We start from the raw sequence: 21,206 nt of genomic DNA, 5'->3' as shown, positions 1-21,206 counted from the left end.
GACTTTTAGTTTCAGGGCACACCAGTTTTCCTATTACAGAACCATTTACTGTCTTAGAAACCTTATCAGATGAGTAAATAGGTTCTGTATTCCCATTCTGTTTTGGTAGAGGAGTCAAGTGTAGTGTAGTGTTTGTCTGAAGACTCACACTTTTTAAGTGCCCAAGGCACTAGGAGGCGAGATCTGGAGTATTATATTCTAGTCTTTGTCATTGTTTAAAAAGATTAGTGCTATATTATGCTGAAACTTGCTTTTAAATTGCAGGGATAAAAGAGGGAATTGTTTCAGAACTGGAGAAACACCCACAACACCTACACAAGACCATACTACACTAAACCTTTGGTGGTGGGGGGCCCGTGTGGCACAGACGGGGCGGAGCACAGGTTCCTTGGAAATTCCACATTCAGCCACTAGAGGGCGAAGCACACATTAAAAAAAAAACAAACCCACGGAGCCCCAATCCAATCAGCCCTCATTAGCTCACTCAGATGGGTGGTTTGGGAAGGTACCTGGCAGTCATTCTGTAAATGCACTGCTCTCCCAACAAAGGCAAAACTGACCAATGTCATCAAATGGGCCAGAGGGACTCCTGCCAGAATGGTTCTCAGCCAGCTTTTAAGGCAGCTGCCCCAAGCTAAGCATAAAGAAAGGGAGGTGCAAAGGGGGTCGGCACTGCTAAGCCCTTGATGTGCACCAAGCTGTTTCGAGGGTCACGACATGGGCTCAATTACACCTCACAGAAATCCTGTGGCAGGAGTCTCTGCATGTGACTGCGGGGGAACGAGACTTATGTTAAACCCCGGGGTCACAGAGCTAGAGTGTGGGGACAAGACTCTTAACAAAAGGCTGACCCCAAAGCTTGTACTTTCTTTACTCAGTGTCCCACAAATCACGTATGCTTTCTGTTGAAATGAAACCTTTGCTTGACCTTTCCAGGAAGCTGTCCAGCCTGGTGGCATCTTTGGAAAAGCTGGGCTGGATCTTCTTGCAAGGTCTTCTACCTGCAACTTTTTTTTCACCACCTATTTCTCTACCTACTCCTCCCTGAACCAGACTGTAAGGAAGCAGGAAGTGTAATTCACTGCTGTGGTTGAACTGGACAGGGAACAGATTGGTGTCTGTAAGCAGCCAGCAGCTTTTCAGAGTTATCACTTAGTGGGCAAATTTGTTAACTTTGCTTTATTTCTCCTCATGCTTACATTAAAGAAAAAATTCACACAAATAAAACAGCTCGATAAAAAATGTTAATTACCTGATAACCTTTATTCAGGAAGTGAAAGTAACTCTGAAACAGTGCTTCAGAAGACGCGTCATACAGGCCTTTGTTTCCAACGTGTGCAAGGATGCTGCCCCAGCCCTGCACTCCCACTCAGGCGCCCTGTTTATTAAGATGTCATCATGGTTGGCCACAAAGTGGTGGTATCATCTTAACCAATTTTAATTTTACTTGGGCAGAAGGAGTAAAGAAGGCATTGATACTTCATAAATCAGGCGGTGTGCTGAGGTCCCAGCTGCTTCTTCTATGCATTGTGCTCTCCAACGAATGATCCCAGCTTGTGTTTGATTTACATGCACAAAAACAGGTGTTAGCCCCCCACCCCAACCCTAGTTTGGGCAGCAAGCAGTCTGCTCCACTAAGAATGGGATTTCCCACCCTTCTTCCATGCTCTCAGAATCTTCCAGTGAGGATGAGAATAGAAACTAAAACAAGACTAGGATGCTGGAAGGAAAGATACTCGTGATACACAAAAGCAAAAACGTGAGGCAAGGGTGGGAAGCAAAATGAGAGATAAAGACAGGAGGTTAAGTTATGCAGTTACACTGCCAATTTAGAAAGATGTTAAGAGACACACTAGATAAAACCCATCCAGCTCCCTTCCTCCACAAGATATTTTAATGCTGCAAGCAAAAATACTACATCCTCCTTGTAGTAAGCACTGTTAGTATTTAACACTTTTAACATTTATGGTGCATCACATAAAAACCAAGTCATATGCCTTTGCATAAATCAAAAAAAAATGTAGCAAATCAATATAATGGCAAGATCAGGAGGAAAAATTCCAATTTTCCCATAAAATACAGAAAGTTTGAGATTATTAAGTGGACAACAAATGTTTGCATCCCTCTATAGAGCTTTTGTTGCCAATTGAAAAACCAAAAAGTCATCCTGATAGGATGTTCCAAAAGCCTAATTCATTAAAAAAAGACAATTTATTCTATGTTTAATAAAATGTTTATTTAGGATGGTAACACAAGATAAATCATGCAAGAGCTCAGTGAAAAGAAAACTAAAAACAAAAAAATTTAAGAGTATAAGGAATGGCAATTGGTGCTGCCAATTAAAAAAAAAGTAAATCATTTTACTACCCAAAAGTGGTATGAAAAACTGTTTGAATCTGAGCATGGACATGGTTGTAGTAATCTTTTGAAATTGTAAAATTCAAGTGACAGGTAACTACTTGTGTTCCACTCCTCAGAGAAGCAGAGTCGTAGATCCAAAATAATCATTATTGTCCCTCGCATCCCACACTCAGATGGCAAGCAGCCCAGAACCCCTGCCCACCGAGTTCTTCGACACCCTTGAGATAGTCTCAAACTGACACTTCTTAGCAGGGGAGGAGGGCAGGCACCTTTGGTGACTCTTAAATGAGACTCCATCTACATTCAGAATCTTAAAATTTTGGTAATGAAAACCGTAAGACTTGCAAGTCATTCTTAGAGCCTTAAATGTAGTGTTGTGATGTCCAAGGAAGGATTTCCACATCAGGTGGGAAGAATTTAAACAGACAGACCAGATTGAACATAGTGTCTCAGATTTCAAACAAATATAACTCATCTTTTGGCAAAATAAATATAGTGGAATGCAAGTTTGATAGATGGAAGAATATATAATCTACCAACTGTCGAGTACAATTTCATTGTAGACACAAAGAATCGATAATTTCAAAGAATTTAAAAACAAAAAGTTTGCACTTACTCCTCACAAAATCTTCACTTTTGGAACTACCCCAATTGAAGCTACACACTGAATTTATTAATACAGCATTAAGTTTCTTTGTGTAAAAAAATCTTTGTACATAGTAATAAAAAAGATAAGGCAAGATGCATTAAACAGAAACCTTCTGGTTCTTTTCCTCTGGGTTCTTACAGAGCCACTGATGACTATCTGCAACAAAAGAGTTAAGTTTCTGATTTTCCGTGTCAAGCATCTTGTGCCTTTGCTGTGGTAAGAATTCTGTCCGAGCACCCTGAAGGACAGATGCTGGTGATGGTCTTTGGCACTTACGCTGGCAGACTGAGCTTCTTTCCCTTGAGTACTAGAATGTTAAAGAGAGGAAGAGAAAACAAAAGGTTATTGATATTGACAAGCTTACAGCTTCCTTCTTCCCATTCCTAGAAGTCTGTCATACAAGATACTACATAGTAAGGCATAAGGAAATAAGCTTTTGGCAACCAACAGTCACTTGATTTTGGTGTCAATGAACAAAGCCCTCTCAAGTATGAAAATGTCATGCACACACAGACTGGAGAATTTTCTTCATTTACCTGGATGCCATAGCAATTTTGTTTAAGAAATACAAATTCAACTGAAATTGTCACTATGGGCCGGCCCCGTGGCTTAGCGGTTAAGTGCGCGCACTCCACTACTGGCGGCCCAGGTTCGGATCCCGGGCGCGCACCAATGCACCGCTTCTCCGGCCATGCTGAGGCCGCGTCCCACATACAGCAACTAGAAGGATGTGCAACTACGACATACAACTATCTACTGGGGCTTTGGGGAAAAAAAAGGAGGAGGATTGGCAATAGATGTTAGCTCAGAGCTGGTCTTCCTCAGCAAAAAAAAGAAAAGGATTGGCATGGATGTTAGCTCAGGACTGATCTTCCTCACAAAAAAAGAAAAGAAAAAAAAAGAAATTGTCACTAAATTCATAGCAGCTTTTTGTTATCATGACTTTCTCCCCTAATCAACATGTCTTAAAATATAACTGTTATGATGTGCAGAGATCTATGAAATTTTGGATGTTAAAAAAGAGATAAGGTACATATGCCCTTGTACCTAGCAATTCTACCATTAGGAATTTTACTCTATAAGCAAGGATTCTTAGCCTGGAGTCTGTGGTTGGATTTCAGGGGCTCCTGAATCCACTAAAACTATATGCATAAATTTCTTTGCATATACATAACTACGCATTTTTTTTCTGAGCAAGGACCATAGCTTTCATCAGATTTTTGTGACGTTCACATGTCCTATATTCATATAAATGCAAAAATATACATATAGAAGGATGGTGATTTAAGCACTGGATATTTTTTTTTTTTTTTTAAAGATTTTATTTACTTATTTTTTCCCCCCAAAGCCCCAGCAGATTGTTTTATGTCATAGTTGCACATCCCTCCAGTCGCTGCATGTGGGACGCGGCCTCAGCATAGCCGGAGAAGCGGTGCGTCGGTGCGCGCCTGGGATCCGAACCCGGGCTGCCAGCAGCAGAGCACACGCACTTAACTGCTAAGCCACGGGGCCGGCCCTAGCACTGGATTTTAATAGCAGCAAATCAGTAATACCTATGAACAGGGGGCTGAGTAAGTAAATTATGGTAATAACATAATGAAATACTCTGTGGCTATTGAAAATTATGTAGATTTTTTTTTAATTGAGGTAACAGTTACCTCAGTAACATCATATAAATTTCAGGTGTACGTCATTATATTTCGATTTCTGTATAGACTACATCATGTTCACCAACCTAATTACGATCTAAGATTTCTCTTTACTGACATGAAAAAATGTGAGCGTGGGGGAAAAAAGCAGATTATAAAATAGCATGTATACGCATCTCTGGAATTACATTTACTGAAACATTAACAATATCTCTGAGTGGTAGGATTTCAGGTGATTGTTTTCAGAATTATCAGTTCTGATTGAATTTTTTATAATGAAAACATGCCATTGTAGAAAAACAATAAAGCTACAGCAAAAGAAAAAAAGACTGCAAACTCTGACCCAGAATTTTATTTGACAGTCACTGAAATGTTTTCTGAAGCCAGTTCTGCTTTATAAGTAGTGCCAGATTAACAGCGTGCTGGGCAGGGAGCTTCTAAAAGAACACATGGCTCTAGGAACAAAGCAGGCAGGGCGCAGCCCAACGTACCTTTTGTAATGTACAAGTAGAAGAAGTCGCAGTATAGAATGGTCTGGACAACACCGGCCACCACAGCAATGAGGTCAAAGAAGCCCTCAAAGTAGAAGCGCCAGATCCAGTTGATGAGATACAAAGCACGGTAGAGGCCCTGGAAGAACAGGTAGTGGGTGGTGATGGTCTCCGCCTCTCCGGTCTTGCTGATCATGAAGAGCTGTGGAAGGATAGCCACTGATTCAAGGTAGATGGAGAAGGTCCACAAAATCTGTAAGAGAAACAGCAAGCTTCAGTCAGCATCTGGTGCCCGCCCTGAGTTCACAGGAAATACCCTTGCTCTACTGGGGAGCAGCACAAAAAGAGTGGGGAATCTGGGCCTCTGAGCCCAGAACAGAGCAGCTTAGCAGTTTAATAATATGTCACAGAAACTAAAGCTACGTTTAAGAGGCATGGACACTCACAATGACAAGCTGGGTAAGCTGGACACCTCTACCTCTTTGAATTTTCATTCCCTTGCATCTCCAACATCTCATTCTGCCCTGTACAAAATCTGTGAATCTACATATATAATTTTTCTCCTGGATAAGCCTCTCCCATTCCGAATCTAGGGTCCTGAATCAACCCGGCTTTCTGCCAGGGTTGACAACACTGATAACTGGGTCTTTCCACTCCCTCACTGCTGTTTTTCCTCACCAACTGGTCTCCTTTCCAGACTGTCTAAATATTCTCACTATTTTTCTTATTCTTTAGGCTTTTCTGGTGTGGTTAAATCAAAAGGGTAAGAAATTAGAGTTGTAATTATGCAAACTCTCTGCCTCATGTGGTACTTTATTCACGCTGACGACAGAAGGGCTTGCAAGTAGTCCTGGAGTGTTTGAAAACCCAGGCACTCCCGGCACCATCAGATGACCAAGAGCAGAACTGTAACTTAGCCCCAGGATGCTAAGGGAAGGATGAGGCACTCAGAGGCAGGCCACAGCACCGCACAGCGCCAGGTGGACCACGCAAACCACTTTTCCTCAAGTTGAGGAGTATAGCAGCGCTGCTTAGGGGATTCACAGCCACAGTATCAATGTGTGACACCCAACATGAAGAGGAAACAAAAGTTGGGTCAGGGTGGGGCAAAGACCACATTCTTCAAACAGGCAGGGCACTGTGTTTGGTACCACAGAAGCCAAGTTTATATTCTAAACGAGAGTCAGGCAATAACCTGTCAGCAGACACTCAAATACCTGGAGGCTTAATTCCCGTCCATGATTTATTTACACCAAATAGTGTATGTTGCACCAGAAGCTTGCCAAACAAAAAAAAACACAAACAAAAGAGAACAACTCCACTTATCTGCAAACAGGTCTATTTCCCTAGGGAACCAGAAGTGACCACTAAATAACCTCTTAACTAACCTCAAGAGGAGAGAAATCATGATTGACTAGAAATGAGAGGCCTCCCACAGGGACCACCAGAAACTCCACTCGGAAGGTATCGTGATTTCCATCGTAGGTTGCCTTAAATTTCATGTAGATCAGGTACACTGTGGCATAGGAGCAGGCAATGTAGATAAGCTAAAAACAAAGGAAAAGATACCAGGTCATCAATACCTTTCAGTTGTTCCAATTCCCTTGGCTTTCTACATCATATAGTTCTATGAGTCATATAACCACCACCGCCACAATCAAGACACAGAACAGTCCTATCACACCCCAAAAAATTCCCTAATGCTGGGGCTGGCCTGGTGGTGCAAGCGGTTAAATGCACGCGCTCCACTGCGGTGGCCCGGGGTTTGCGGGGTCGGATCCTGTGCGTGCACCGACGCACGGCTTGTCAAGCCATGCTGTGGCAGCATCCCATATAAAGTGGAGGAAGATGGGCACGGATGTTACCCCAGGGCCAGTCTTCCTCAGCAAAAAGAGGAAGACTGGCATCAGATGTTAGCTCAGGGCTGATCTTCCTCAAAAAAAAAAAAAAAAAAAATTCCCTCATGCTGCCCCTCTGTAGTCGAGCCTTCCCTCCAGGCCTCACCTCTGGTGATCACTGATCTGTTCTTGGTCCCTGCAGTTTTGCCTTTTTTAAAATGCTATATAAATAAAATCATGCAGTATGTCATCTTTTAAGACCAACTTCTTTCCGTTAGCATAATGATTTGAGATCCAACCATGTTGTTGCGTGTATTAATAACTGGTTCCTCTGTATTGCTGAGTAGCATCCATTGTATGGGTGTACCGTAGTTTGTTCATCCACTCACCAGTTAAAGGACAGGTGGGTTGTTTCCAGTTTGGGGGATAGTGGACACAGCTGCTATGAACATTTGTGTACACGCTTTTATGTGAACATAAGTTTTCATTTCTCTTGGGTAAATACCTAGGAGTGGGATTGCTGGATCATATGTTAAGCATAAGTTTAACTTTATAAGAAACTGCCAAAGAATGTATTTTTAATCTCATTTTAAACTATTAGATAGCAGCTTAAGAAAAAAATGAATGCAAAGTTCAATGCAGTTCAAAACCAACCACTTCTTTCCAGCATGATGATGTTTCTTAGTGCTTTTCTAAAGATAAACAATGTAACTCATGCTAAACTTTGCAATGATGGTTTTTACTTAAATGGTGTTACTTTAACACTGAACATTCAGATTGTTGCTATAAAATTTTGTTTGGTAACATAACAAAAGCAAAACTAAAAGTAAGCGATAATTTGTAAAACATTGCTGCCTACAAGGGAGCGATTTTGTTCGCATAGCAGTATAGCTGCTCAAAGGCTTACAACTAAGATATACATTCTTTCACATTCAAAATACGTTCTTTCACATTCAAAACGTCAAGCACCATATATTCATCCAACCCAAAGGAAAAGTCTACTAGTCTGAAATTACACCAATTTTCAGACTGCAGAATTTTAGGCCCGAGAATCAAACAGCAGGCTTAGCCTATGAATACAGACAACTGGGTATCAGCTGCTCTGCCTGGTACTACTTCTCCTTAGAAAAGCCAACTTGTGAAATTTAATTAGGAAAACATTTGGGCAAATGACTTAATAGGAAAATGAGAGCAATCATCAAGCTCTCACATGCTTAAAAACAAAACAAAGACACTAAACTGTCCTTGGCACTTCATCACGAAGTTGTATTTGCAAATAAATAATCAAGAAGGTATTAAAATTGTTGGTCATACCCACACACCAAAGAAGTACTCCCCCCGCCAAAAATCAAGGAAGATTAATATCTTATACTGTTAGAGGAGTTCTCTCCACACACAAATATATGTATACATGTATATGAATAAAATAACATAAAATCTACATGCATAAACAAAATATACATCTATACACAGAGTCTCCTCCAGCAGTACATCCAGCCGAGGTACACAGTAGCCAGGGGTCCCTGCCCAGCACCCAGTCAATAGGCAGCCAAGATGACATCCATAAAGGCTTCAGCAGCTGCTAGGGACAACAACTGCTTTTCCCCTCTCACCAGTGCGGAAAAAGCTATGAGCTCATGAACCTCAGCTACCACTCCTCTGATTTTCAGAACATCAGAAACCACGAGCAAGCAAGCAAGAAGGATTCCTCTGAAAGCTAGGAATCCTGAGGGGGAGAGAGAGGAATTCTCCCTCCCCGCCCCCCACACCCCAGCACAAAGCCATTTTATTAAAAGGAAAGTATCAAAATTACAGACTAAACCACACAAATTGCACTTACAAAGATACCATCAATTGACTAACAGACAAATGTTTTGTACATGCAGTTTAAATAATAGAAATACATATTACCAATGAATTAAAGATAATCTATGCAATCTTATAATCAGTAAAGACAGTTTCAGGTGTTGTTTTTTCACTGTTAAATTGGAAAAGATTGTAAAAACATCTTTTATAGCTTTGAGTGTGTAATGCTGTCCACATTCATACACAGCAGATGGGCATGTGGGTATTTATGAAATTATTCTTTAAAGGAATTTGCAGTATGTATCAAAAATATTAAACTGCACATGCTTATGACTTATTTCAAGGACTCCATCATTAGGTAATAATCAAGTATACGATGACAATTATATAGGGCTTTCATTGCACTTCCTTATTCTAGTGATAAATAATAAATAGGTGTTCAAAAATAGTGAATTAAAGAATTAATTATGGTAAAGCCATATGAGCAACTACAAGGGCCCTAAGAGCAAGAATCTCAACTGCCTTGTTAAGGGATGGGGATTCTTGCTCACACACTTCTAATATCTGCAGTTTTCCCTCGCCTGGACAATAAGCAGGGACCTAGCCAATTTCAACTAAGCTAATTATTTCCTGATTACTAGGCTCCTATCACTTAGCAATGAAGAATGGAATGATTATAGGTAACAAATTTGCTTTTTAGGAAAGACCATAGGCTCAAATATTGCTTTGTCTACTTTGACTTGTGCTTACAAAAATGTTTTTGAACACAACGTGTTGGGGGGGGGTTGTTTTGAACACCACACCAATGGCTTTAGCTTAAACATTACTTCTTGTGTGTACCAATAACCAAGTGCTTACAGCAGTGGCTGGCACACAGATGCTCGCTAAGCATTTGGAGAATGAATGAAGAAATCAGACACCCTTTACCCATCCTGAGAGCCCTCATACTTTTCCTTCACAGCACCTAGCACAAACTGCAGTCATTCATTTAGTACCAGGATGAATGGTCTACTATGCCCCACCAGGCCATGACATGACTTCTGCTTGTTTTCTGCCCTGCCCTCAGCACTAGGGAAGTGCCTGACCCTGGCGTGTTCAGTAAGGACGAATTCAATGACTGTGTGAAAGAACTGAGGCATCCCCAAGTGTGGAGTGTGTACCACCAGTGCTGTGCAAGATGTTAGGTGGTACACAAACATTTTCTATTTTAATATTTAAACATTTGTCTCAATGTGAATTAGGAAAAATATAAGGACACCAAAGGTGCCATAGATACAAATGCTTACATCGAGTTAAAAGGTTTAAAAAACATGTTAAGTAAATTATGGTACAGATGTTATTTAAGCATGGCAAAAATAATAAAGATGGCACACACAGCAGAACTTTAAGAAACACGAACTTAGCGAGAAGAAAGAAAAGAAGTAGATGCCTGTACATAGTCCCTCACACAGCAGCAAAATAAGGCATTGCAGTGAGAAGCCCTGGCTTTCATTCCTTGTTCTGAACCGACTTGCTGGGTTTCCCAGGAAGTCTATAATTTCCCACTGCTTGAAAACATAATAGTTACCCCTCCTTCTTATAAGGTTATCAAGAGCTTTAGAAACTGGAGGAACTTAAGATAAAAAAACTCTTAAATGCAAACTCCTTTAATTAAATGGATACAGCTTTGAAACAGAAAAAATATGCTTAATGATAACTCTATTCCCAGTTATGTGTACAAGGTGGTCTAAAAGTGCTTAAGTCACGAACAACATATTTAGACATTATTCTTAAAGATGTTTAATTAAGTACACAGCTGACATAAATTTAACAGTTTCCAAAGGTCTGTGAATTATGGACAAAATACATTCCATTGGATGCTATACCATACCTTCATAGATGTATTATATAATGAAATAAATGAAGTAAAAAGATCCAGGTAACGAGTTGTGAAGACCAGTGCAAACAGAAGCTGGCTTTTTCCAGAAATACCTAAAGAAACAAAAGGAAAGTATGAGAAAAGCCTCAAAGAGCTTTATGATTCCTGTAGATAACACTGTACAGGAAGTGCAGATATGGAAAGGGGGACACCAGGGGTCAATGGCTGATGTCTGGGATAACTCTAAATAAATGAGAGCAGTTTTAGTCTTTCTTTTCCTTAACATTCTTGAACGTGCTCCTTTGGCACATGTACTTTTCTGCCTTACTATGATGGGTGACTATAGGAAAGGGACTTAATTACGCCAGGGCCAATACATCAGGATTGTATATTGTTCAAATGAACATTGTATTTCTCAAATATGTTACTGTAGGTAGGAATAAATTTACTTAAAAAGTCTGCTGTTATTTAGTGTTGTAACTTTACTTTTAGCATCTTTCTTTCCACTTAAAAACAATCTTTCTTGGGCCGGCGCCGTGGCTTGGCGGTTAAGTGTGCGCGCTCCGCTGCTGGCGGCCCGGGGTTCGGATCCCGGGCACGCACCGATGCACCGCTTCTCTGGCCATGCTGGGGCCGCGTCCCACGTGCAGCAGCTAGAGGGATGTGCAGCTATGACGTACAACTATCTGCTGGGGCTTTGGGGGAAAAAATAAATAAATAAATAAATAATTAAAAAGTCTGCTGTTATTTAGTGTTGTAACTTTACTTTTAGCATCTTTCTTTCCATTTAAAAACAATCTCTCTTGGGCTGGCCCCATGGCGTAGTGGTTAAGTGTGCGCGCTCCGCTGCTGGCGGCCCGGGGTTCGGATCCCGGGCGCGCACCAACGCACTGCTTGTCAGGCCATGCTGAGGCGGGGTCCCACATAAAGTGGAAGAGGATGGGCACGCATGTTAGCTCAGGGCCAGTCTTCCTCAACAAAAAGAGGAGGATTGGCATGAATGTTAGCTCAGCGCTGATCTTCCTCACAAAAAAAAACAAAACAAAACAAAAAACACTCTCTCGTGGTGACAAATATTTCAAGGATGGAGTTGGAATCTAATTGGATTAGGAGATGAGGAACCAACCGAGGAACACTGCTTCAGGTAAGAGTACGAGCAGTAATCCCCCTGGAATAGTGGGATGGCCTCCCAAAGTGACTTCTTTTGTGAGGGCAGCATTTACTTGGACATACTAAGATTTTTAAAAATTCCATCACTTAGATTCATCACACAACCAACCTCACACTCACATAAAAATGTTCCTGGATGCTAAGGCAACAAGAGGGTGGGAACCTGCTAGTACAGTCAGTTTTCCAAAGCAACAGTCTTTTTATTAAACAGCTTTAAACTGTTTCTACCTCCAACCACCAAACCACCTCCAGAGCACTACTGTGGCACATCGAGACTCAGCTGGGGAAGTCCAGAAGGTCACACAGTGTACACTCAGCTTTTCTGACACCTATATTTGACCAAATATTTATGTGACACAGGACATGAACTATGGGTTTCAGATGTTGGAGACTGAGCAAATTCATTAAGGAAACTGAATCTTACTAGCTGTCAAAACCCACCCACCCTCATCTACACTGCAAACTTCACATTATTAGACATTTAAGTAAGCACGTATTTAGCAAAACTATCACTGCACCCAAATCATTAGTAATACTCTTCCAGGATGTGAAAATCACATTGTTGGGGTCGGCCCAGTGGTGCAAGCGGTTATGTGCAAGCGCTCTGCTTTGGCGGCCCAGGGTTCGCAGGTTCGGATCCTGGGCACGCACCGATGCACCGCTTGTCATGCCATGCTGTGGCGGTGTCCCATATGGGCAAAGATGTTAGCTCAGAGCCAATCTTCCTCAGCAAAAAAGAGGAGGATCAGCATCGGATGTTAGCTCAGGGCTGATCTCCCTCTCCCTCTCACACACACATACACACACACACACAAGAAAATCACATTGTTTTTAAATGATATCTTACAAACAATATTTTATTTTATTTATTTTATTTTATTTCATTTTTTGTGAGGAAGATCAGCCCTGAGCTAACATCCATGCTAATCCTCCTCTTTTTGCTGAGGAAGACCGGCTCTGAGCTAACATCTATTGCCAATCCTCCTCCTTTTTTCCCCCCAAAGTCCCAGTAGATAGATGTATGTCATAGCTGCACATCCTTCTAGTTGCTGTATGTGGGACACGGCCTCAGCATGGCCGGAGAAGCAGTGCGTCGGTGCATGCTCGGGATCCGAACCCGGGCCGCCAGTAGCGGAGCGCATGCACTTAACTGCTAAGCCACGGGGCCGGCCCCAAACAATATTTTAGAAAACAATTTTGCAGCTTGTTCAGAAGCCTGAATATAAGAATGTTATTTCTATGCATGAATAATTGCAGTTCCAGCCTATTCACAAAAACACCTAAATAGAAATTGAAGAAAAAGTTGACTCTATCCATCAACAGTAACCAATTTCAAGGGCCAAAGGTGGAGCTATAGACAGTAAGTCTGCTCCTTTTAGTCTTTTCCCCAGTAAGGGGGAACCTTTCTTTTCCATCAAAGATCAGTGTTCTAAAGGAGAGACAGTGAGGCTGCCATTGACATAAATAAGAGAACATGGGAGAGCAAAGACAAGATCGGGGAAAAAAGGATAGGGAGCAGGCAGTTCACATTTGATGTTTGTTAGAGCCTTGAGACATAAATTTCCAGTTCATTTCCTATATGGTTCCTTCCAATATTTTAAACAAAAAATTAAAGGATATATATGGGCAAATTTTGTGGTAAAAGGTTTATTCTAATGGGACTTTGGAAGCCAGACAGATTTGAAATTTCGTCCTCATTTTCAGCATTCCTACACTAAAAATCAGGGACTATCATATCGTTTTTACCACTCCCCTTTGAGACTCAACTCACATATCACTTCCTCTGGGAAGTCATCCTTGAAGACACGCTCCCTCGGTGCTGTTTATTCATTCAGCAAGTACATAATGGGAACTACTTCATGACAGCTGCTACCCTAGCTCCTATTACCGTCCTTATAAAATACACTGGGATTATCTGGTTGCCTCTCTCCGCTCTCCCCAACCCCCCACCAGCACCAAGATCTCCAAAGGCTGGGGTCGTGCCTTATTCCATTTTGTATTCTCTGTGCTGAGTACTGGGCCTGACACTCAGCAGGGCTAAGAAAATATCTGCTGAATGAATGAACAAATGGACAAAAGAAAATGGAATTAATTTTACTTTCATGTCACCAGGTAAATTCTCATTTTGTGGTATTTTGGGATAATACTTAGTCCAAAGAGTTTCTAAGTCATACTATGTCTCTATGACTGTAAATAGGCAATGTGCTCTGGGCTCTGCCCTAATTTACTGCCAGCCAGAGGGTAGGAGAGGCCCCTGAACAGAGCATGGGGCAGAGGAGAGAGGGACAAGCAGTGTGTGGCCTGGAGCTTGTCCTGTGGGGCAGAAACCATGCAGGAACCGCTGTGCTGGAAATCTGAGGATGCTTACACAGTTCTACCCTTTTCTTCCTGGCCTGGGATCCTAATTAGCAAGTAACAGCTTTTTCTTTTAAAACAGAAAAACTGTCTTCTCTTCACAGGAAGGCAGGATCCCAGCTGAAGACAGAGGGGGCAGGGGCAGGAATCTCCTTCCAGGGGAAATACGTGCTATGAAGCCACAGGGGCTCCCACTGTCGGTTTCTCCCTGTGTTGAGACCAAAGCACGCCAAGGCTACCCGGTAACAAGCTCTCAAGAACACTCACTCTAAATGTTTCTGAAATGGCCATCCCAATTCCAAACGCACCAAACATCCGTATTATGGAGTATAACTTGCTAAATGGAGATCAATCATTAAATTGAACACCATTCCTGTCTTTTTCCACTGGGCCATGTTAAGTTTAATAAAAGCCCACAACTATACACTCCAGTGCACGTTACTTTAAACTATGTCCTGTTTGCCATTTTTTCTTGTTTTGAAAGAAATCCATGCTATTTTACTAAAAATTTCAACTGGGCTAAAATATATGGAATAAAAAGCAAAGAACCTTTTTTTTTTTGTGAGGAAGATCGGCCCTGAGCTAACATCTGCCAATCCTCCTTTTTTTTTTTTTTTTTTTGCTGAGGAAGACTGGCCCTGGCTAACATCCATGCCCATCTTCCTCCACTTTATATGGGATGCCGCCACAGCATGACTTGCCAAGCAGTGCGTCGGTGCGCACCCGGGATCCGAACCGGCGAACCCCAGGCTGCCGCAGCGGTGCACAACCACTTAACCACTTGTGCCACAGGGCCGGCCCCAGCAAAAGAAACTTTTTAACACCCCTCCCAACTCCATTTCAAGTGCAACTTTCCAGGCTTTTTTAAAGCCCCTTTCTGTGCGTGTGTGTGTGTTTTAACATCCATGCCAATCTTCCTCTTTTTGCTGAGGAAGACTGGCCCTGGGCTAACATCCGTGACTATCTTCCTCCACTTTACACGGGACGCCACCACAGCATGGCCTGACAAGCGGTGCCTCAGTGTGCGCCCAGGATCTGAACCCGGGCTGCCAGCAACTGAGCGCGAGAACTTAACCCCTATGCAACGGGGCCTCCCCCTCTACGTATGTTTGTATATGTATGCATATACCTGTTTGCCCCTTAAAATGGGGTCATACAATCTTTTGCTTTACAATTTGCTTTTTTAACTTAATATCTCAGATTTATCTTTCCCTGTTAGTACTTCTAGCTCATTCTTGTTAAGGGCTGTTTAACAGTGTTCCATAGTGTGAATGTACCAACATCTGTGCGATCACTCCCTTAATGGACATTTGGGTTGTTTACAATTTTTGTTCTTATGAATACTGCACGAACATCTTTGTATCTATAAACAGTGTTTTGTACTCATTTAGGTACAATGAACATCTTTATACCTATATATAATTTGTTCACATATATAACAATTTCTGTAGTTCAGATTCTCTAGAACTGCTAGGATAAAATATATGAACACTTTAAGTTTTGATATATTGTCCAATTTCCCCTGGAAAGGCTGTGCCAATTTTCATATTCACTAATACCAGATGAGAGTGCCCTTTACTTCATACCCCTGCCGACACTAGATGTTGTAAACCTCTTACTTTTTCCCACCCAGGGCAAACGATGGTATGCATTGCTGTTTTAATATCCAAGTTCCTAACTACTAGTGAGGCTGGGCATTTTTTCACGCTTAACTGGCCTTCTGTTACTCTTCTGTGAACTGCCACTTTGCCCACTTTTCTATCAGGTTTTTTTTTAAATTTGTAGGAGTATTTTATTATGGATATTAACCTTCTGTCACTTTGATATACTACAGATTATTTTTCTCAGATTATTATCCTTTCACTTTGATGATATTCTGAATTAATAAGTGAATTTGGGGAGACATATCTTCTTGCTTCCTACCAGCCTGCCTGGTCCTATTCAGGACCCTGGTATGAACATACATGCAGGTCATCTTGTATGTCCAGCAGCAAAGTTTTATACTTTTCTTCATAGATGTCTTACACACTCCTTGTTGGGAAGTCAGGGAGCCTTCTCTGGAATCCTTCTTGCCACTTCGCATCCATAGGATTTATTGCCTATATGGTTTAATACCCTGTATTTTTATCTTTTTATATATGTCTTATTATTTCAACTAAACCGCAGCTTTCTTGAGAACAGAAAAATTTTTGTTTTTTGGTGAGGAAGATCGGCCCTGAGCTAACATCTGTTATCAACCTTCCTCTTTTTGCTGAGGAAGATTAGCCCTGAGCTAATATCTGTGCCCACCTTCCTCTACTTTGTACGTGGGACATGGCCACAGCATGGCTTGAGGAGCAGCCTGCAGGTCCGTGCCAGGGACCCAAACCTGCAAACCCCGGGCTGCTGAAGCGGAGTGCATGAACCCAACCACTATGCCACCAGGCCAGCCCCAAGAGCAGGAATTTTAATAGCTACAAATTGCTGCTCTGAATTGTGTCCCCAATGCCTTGCACATAGTGGGTGGTCAATAAATGTTTGAGAGCAATGATTACTCAAGAGACTGGCACTCAAAAGAACAGAGGTGACGGCTGCTACAAAGCTTGCTGAGAATGTGATGCTAAAGCTTCTTGAAGTCCTCAATGACAACAGAAGATGAGGTGTTTTCCATTTGCTTCAAAAATATAAACTGTCCATTTCTTTTTTTTTAATTTTATTTATTTATTTTTTTCCCACCAAAGCCCCAGTAGATAGTTGTATGTCATAGCTGCACATCCTTCTAGTTGCTGTATGTGGGACACAGCCTGAGCATGGCCAGAGAAGCGGTGCGTCAGTGCGCGCCCGGGATCTGAACCCGGGCTGCCAGCAGTGGAGCACACGCACTTAACCACTAAGCCATGGGGCCGGCCCTAAACTGTCCATTTCTGAGAAGTGTAGGGACACTGTATATTTCTGTCATGTTTGGTAGGATGAAAAGTCTACAACCTACATAACAATAGCTAACAACAATCTGAGCGAGAAGTGGAGAAGGGAAGGGGAGAGACTAGGGGAGAAGGGCTGGGAGTCATGGATCTCAGAAAGACTCCACTAGTAATTTAAGCACAATAGATACAGCACTATTATTAACTAACAGCCTACAGGAAAATGTAGATAGGAAGTTTTTCATCTACAAACCAAGGCTTATTTTCCCAAGGCTATCCAGGTCAGTGTTTAGGACAAGAATAAGGTGATAACTTGAGTGTACTGTGGATCCAGCTGCAACGATAGTTCAAGAATATGAGAAACTCACACTTCATTTTGTCACCCCTCTGTAATGATAATCACAGACACAGGAGAATGCCAATTCAAAAAGAGCTATCCAAGATCAACTCCCCTGCCCCCACTTTAAAACAAGTCCTCTAAGGCAGCCGTTCTTGAATAAGATGGTCAGGAAAACAGCTTCCTCACTAACCTGTCTCATCCCTTACCCTAAGGGAAAAAAGCCCCATGGTTCTGTGCAGCAGGCATGTTCAAAACAGGTGCCAAAATCCTAAAACAAACTCCCAAACCAGTATTTTCAAAGTGAGAAACACAACCTGAATGTACATGTCTCCTATTCCAGTTATTTGAGAAACTCATATCAAATTCTTACTCTTTCAAAAATCTCTAAACAACTTTTATAATTTAGGATGGACAAACAAAGCAGCTAGTCAAATTTAGCATTTAATTTTGCATAAATGATCTTGGCGATTTTGATTTTTAAAAGGCCAGGAAATCTCACAGATAAGAACCAAAATGATCCTAACTCTGACACCAAGAATAGTTTAATACTGCCCTATAACTACAAGCTAATGGTAGGAATACTTGGCAAACACACACGAACTTAAGTCACCTATTTATCTTCTTTGTTATTTTGGCTGAAGTACTTTACATTTTCCTAAATCCTCTTAAAGCTCCCAAATGAAAATAGTGAATATTAAAAAACAAACAAACAAAATAGCAAACCTTCTCACTTTCTCTTTATTACTCTAAGTTCCCTTAAGAATTCTATATCTGGAGTTGCATTAACTTCTCCCCAACATCTTAGTTTAGATACACGTTTAGGCAACAGCATGCCAACACTTAATGACTTGACAGAGAAGGGGATTCTGAGAAACATGAAAAGATGATGAAGAGACTCAACCAAAGATTTTAGAGCAAAAATAAAGATTAAAAGTAACGTTTTCTAGGTGGGGGAAATGAGTGAAGGTGGGCAAAAGGTACAAACTTCCAGTTATAAGATAAATAAGTCCTGGGGATGTAATGTACAGCATGGGGACTATACTTAACAACACTGTATTGTATATTTGAAAGTTGCTAAGAGAGTAGGTCTTAAAAGTTTTCATCACACACACGCAAAAAATTGTAATTATGTGTGGTTATGGATGTTAACTAAATTTACTGTGGGAATCATTTTGTAATATATACATATATCAAATCATTATGTTGTACACCTGAAACTAATATAATGTTATACGTCAATTATATCTCAATAAAGCAGGAAAAAAAATAACATTTTCTGAGTGCAACAAAAAATGATCTAAACTACATGTCTGGCATCAAATATTTAAACCAAATTACTTAAGCCAAAATAGATATTTATTCAAAATCCTTAATTGTGAGTTACTGGTTGCCTGTGTTTCAATCCTGGCTCTACCACTAATTTCCTCGCCTCTCTTAGACTCAGTTCTCTCCTCCACACAATGGGGACAACAGCACCCACCTTGTAAGGTTATTTTAAGGACAACATGGGACAAGCCATATGAGGCATTTAGCTCACTCTCAGAACTATGAATAAAACGAGAGATCACCTCCAAGCCAGACCCACTGGTTTCAGCACATGGACTTTGTAACACCCATTCTGATTGCTCAAAGGTCTTCTTTGTGTTAGCTTACTTCCTGGATCTCAGCTATCTTCTAGGGAGGCCTGAAGACAGCAGTCAAAGATGTGGTGTACTTTAGATGTGGAAGCTTTTAGAAATCCATTAGGCAAATGGAATCTCTGCCACCCAGGTTCTTTAGGACTCCATCTTTTACTCCATCCTCTGCAACAATTAAGTTCTTGAATTCATCAAAAGTCATTTCACTGAGGCCATGGCATCAAAAACAAGTTTAAAGAGGGCACTGCATTTTAAGTAATCATGTAAACATTTGCCATTCTTAAGCTTTTAGGGTTAATGAAATGTAAAACTTCACAGCTATTATCTGGGAAAGATTTGTCTCACTGCCTCCCAGCAATGCGTGCATGAAATGTGTACTCCCGAGGAGAGAGTCACCAACTCACTGGTGACGTGGAGTGAGGAATTACAGGAGACCACAGGAGACCTCGGCGGTACCCAGCGCCGCAGGTTTAAGAGAACCCGTTATTAGGCACTCGGAGTTTGACAAACTAGGTTGTTTCTCAAAGCAACACCGATTACCCCCAAGAAATTCACTTAGGGACCTGCCCCACCCCCTCCCTCGGCGGGGGTGATCCTGGACCCGAGAGCTCGGGTGGAGCCCGCAGGACTCTAGGGACAGGCCTGAGCCGACCCCCTAACCTAAAAACCAGTCCTCGAAGGAGCAGGGTGGGGAGCGGGGTGACCTCGCCCCGCGCCCGCCCCACCTCCCGAGCTGGCCTGGCTGCCACGTCAGGCCGAGCCGGCCGCGGTCCTGCCCATCCTCCTCGTGCCCGTCCCATTGATTCGCAGGCTCCTCGCGCCTGCCAGACGCACCCCCCGACCCCGAAACTTTTCAGACAGAACAGGGCCCCGCGCAGTCCGGCTGGCGCCTCCTCCGCCCCGACGGCTCAAGTTTGGAACGGACCCAGCGCCGAGCGGGGCTCAGCGCCGCGACACCCCGCCCCGGCCTGATCGCCCACCCCCAGAGCCCGCAGGCTCCCCCCGGGGCCGCCCGCCCGCCAGGCCGGCCGAGAGGGTGTGTCGGGCCAGCGCAGGCCGGCGGGTGAGCGTAGCGCAGCCCGTGGCTCCTCCGGGCCACCCAGCCCCGCGCCCGAGCCTCCCTGGGGCCTCGCCTGCCGCTCACCGGCGCAGGAGCGCGTCTTCCAGATCTTCAGCAGCAGGATGACGATGGCCGCCAGGTGGGATAGGTCCCCGGTCAGCCGGAAGATGTTCATGGCGGCGGCGTTCAGCGCGGCGGCCCCGGGGCTCGGCGGCTCAGGCGGCGGCGGCGGCGGCCCCTGAGAGGAAACGACGAAGATGGCGAGAGCGGGCGCGACGTGGCCAGGGACGTGGCCCAACTGCCGCCGCGCGCGCGCGGGGCAGTCTGGGAGAGCGGGCCGCCGCCACGCCACGCCCCGGGGCCCGCCCCTTAAAGGGGACGCGCCCGAGCGCAGGCTGGGCCCAGAGCGCAGGGTCTGGGCCACGCTCCGGAGGACCCCGACTCCTCGCAAACTTCCCCCTGCCGGGTTTCCGGCTTCCCCTCGGGTGCCAGCGATTTCCTTTAGTTTTTGAAATGACAGTACCTCGTGAGGGTTTTTTTCCCCCCACTAATCTTAAGAGCTCTGCAGGCTTACTGTATGAAAACGTGTGAGAGGAAAATAAAAAATTAATACGTGATGGCATCACTTAAGATAAGGTCGACTTTGGGGGTGTCAGGGAGAATGCGGCTTATGTGGTGGTCTGAAAATTTTACTATTCTGGGGAAAAGGTCAACTTGTCCCTGCCAAGTTGACCATCAAATGATGGGACAGGCACTGCCGTGCCCTGCCCAGAGAGACCATTGGGCACACAGGTTCAACCGGATCCACTCTGACTCTGACAGAGCACTCCACACCTATACCCAGGCCCCCACCTAAGTGGAGGGTGGCAGAGGTCACTGGGCAGGAGCAGAGAGGGCACAGGGGCACAGGCAGCCGAGAACCCATCCTGAAGAGGCAAGGAGACAGCAAGAGTGGAACCATGCAGGACCAGGTCTCTGTTTCACACTCCATTGTGTCATCGGACCTCACACTCAAAACACATATTCGAAGATAAAATTATTAAGAATTTGAAGACAGTGACCACAGAACATTAAGCCTTGATTGTGGGGCTC

At 43.1% G+C, this 21,206-nt stretch overlaps 1 protein-coding gene across 2 annotated transcripts; it reads right to left on the bottom strand.

Annotated features, from left to right (window-relative positions):
* Positions 1-1,231: 1,231 nt before the first annotated feature.
* Positions 1,232-20,406, bottom strand: KDELR2 (KDEL endoplasmic reticulum protein retention receptor 2). 2 transcript variants are annotated; one of them, XM_004440861.3, is made up of 5 exons: positions 20,199-20,400; positions 10,665-10,765; positions 6,539-6,697; positions 5,151-5,403; positions 3,131-3,317 (listed from the first exon to the last, which is right to left on the bottom strand). In XM_004440861.3, the coding sequence occupies exons 1-5, from the start codon at positions 20,287-20,289 to the stop codon at positions 3,283-3,285; spliced, it is 639 nt and encodes a 212-aa protein (XP_004440918.1). In that variant the 5' UTR covers positions 20,290-20,400; the 3' UTR covers positions 3,131-3,282. The 2 variants fall into 2 exon arrangements, with proteins under 2 accessions (XP_004440919.1, XP_004440918.1); XM_004440862.3 differs by lacking the exon at positions 5,151-5,403 and having other exon boundaries at positions 1,232-3,317; positions 20,199-20,406.
* Between the last annotated feature and the right edge of the window lie 800 nt (positions 20,407-21,206).

The sequence above is a fragment of the Ceratotherium simum genome, chromosome 26 (assembly GCF_057802395.1).
Source record: "Ceratotherium simum simum isolate JZ-2026a chromosome 26, ASM5780239v1, whole genome shotgun sequence".
In the NCBI taxonomy this organism is placed as follows: Eukaryota; Metazoa; Chordata; class Mammalia; order Perissodactyla; family Rhinocerotidae; genus Ceratotherium; species Ceratotherium simum.
This window is presented reverse-complemented; position numbering and strand designations above follow the sequence as displayed.

Excerpts from the sequence above, each read along its gene's own strand:
- KDELR2 (XM_004440861.3), bottom strand. The coding sequence starts at position 20,289 with ATGAACATCTTCCGGCTGACCGGGGACCTATCCCACCTGGCGGCCATC. Across the intron at positions 5,404-6,538 it reads ATGATTTCTCTCCTCTTGAG|ATTTTGTGGACCTTCTCCAT; the intron begins GTTAGTTAAGAG and ends TTTCTCTTACAG. Across the intron at positions 3,318-5,150 it reads CTACTTGTACATTACAAAAG|TACTCAAGGGAAAGAAGCTC; the intron begins GTACGTTGGGCT and ends TTAACATTCTAG.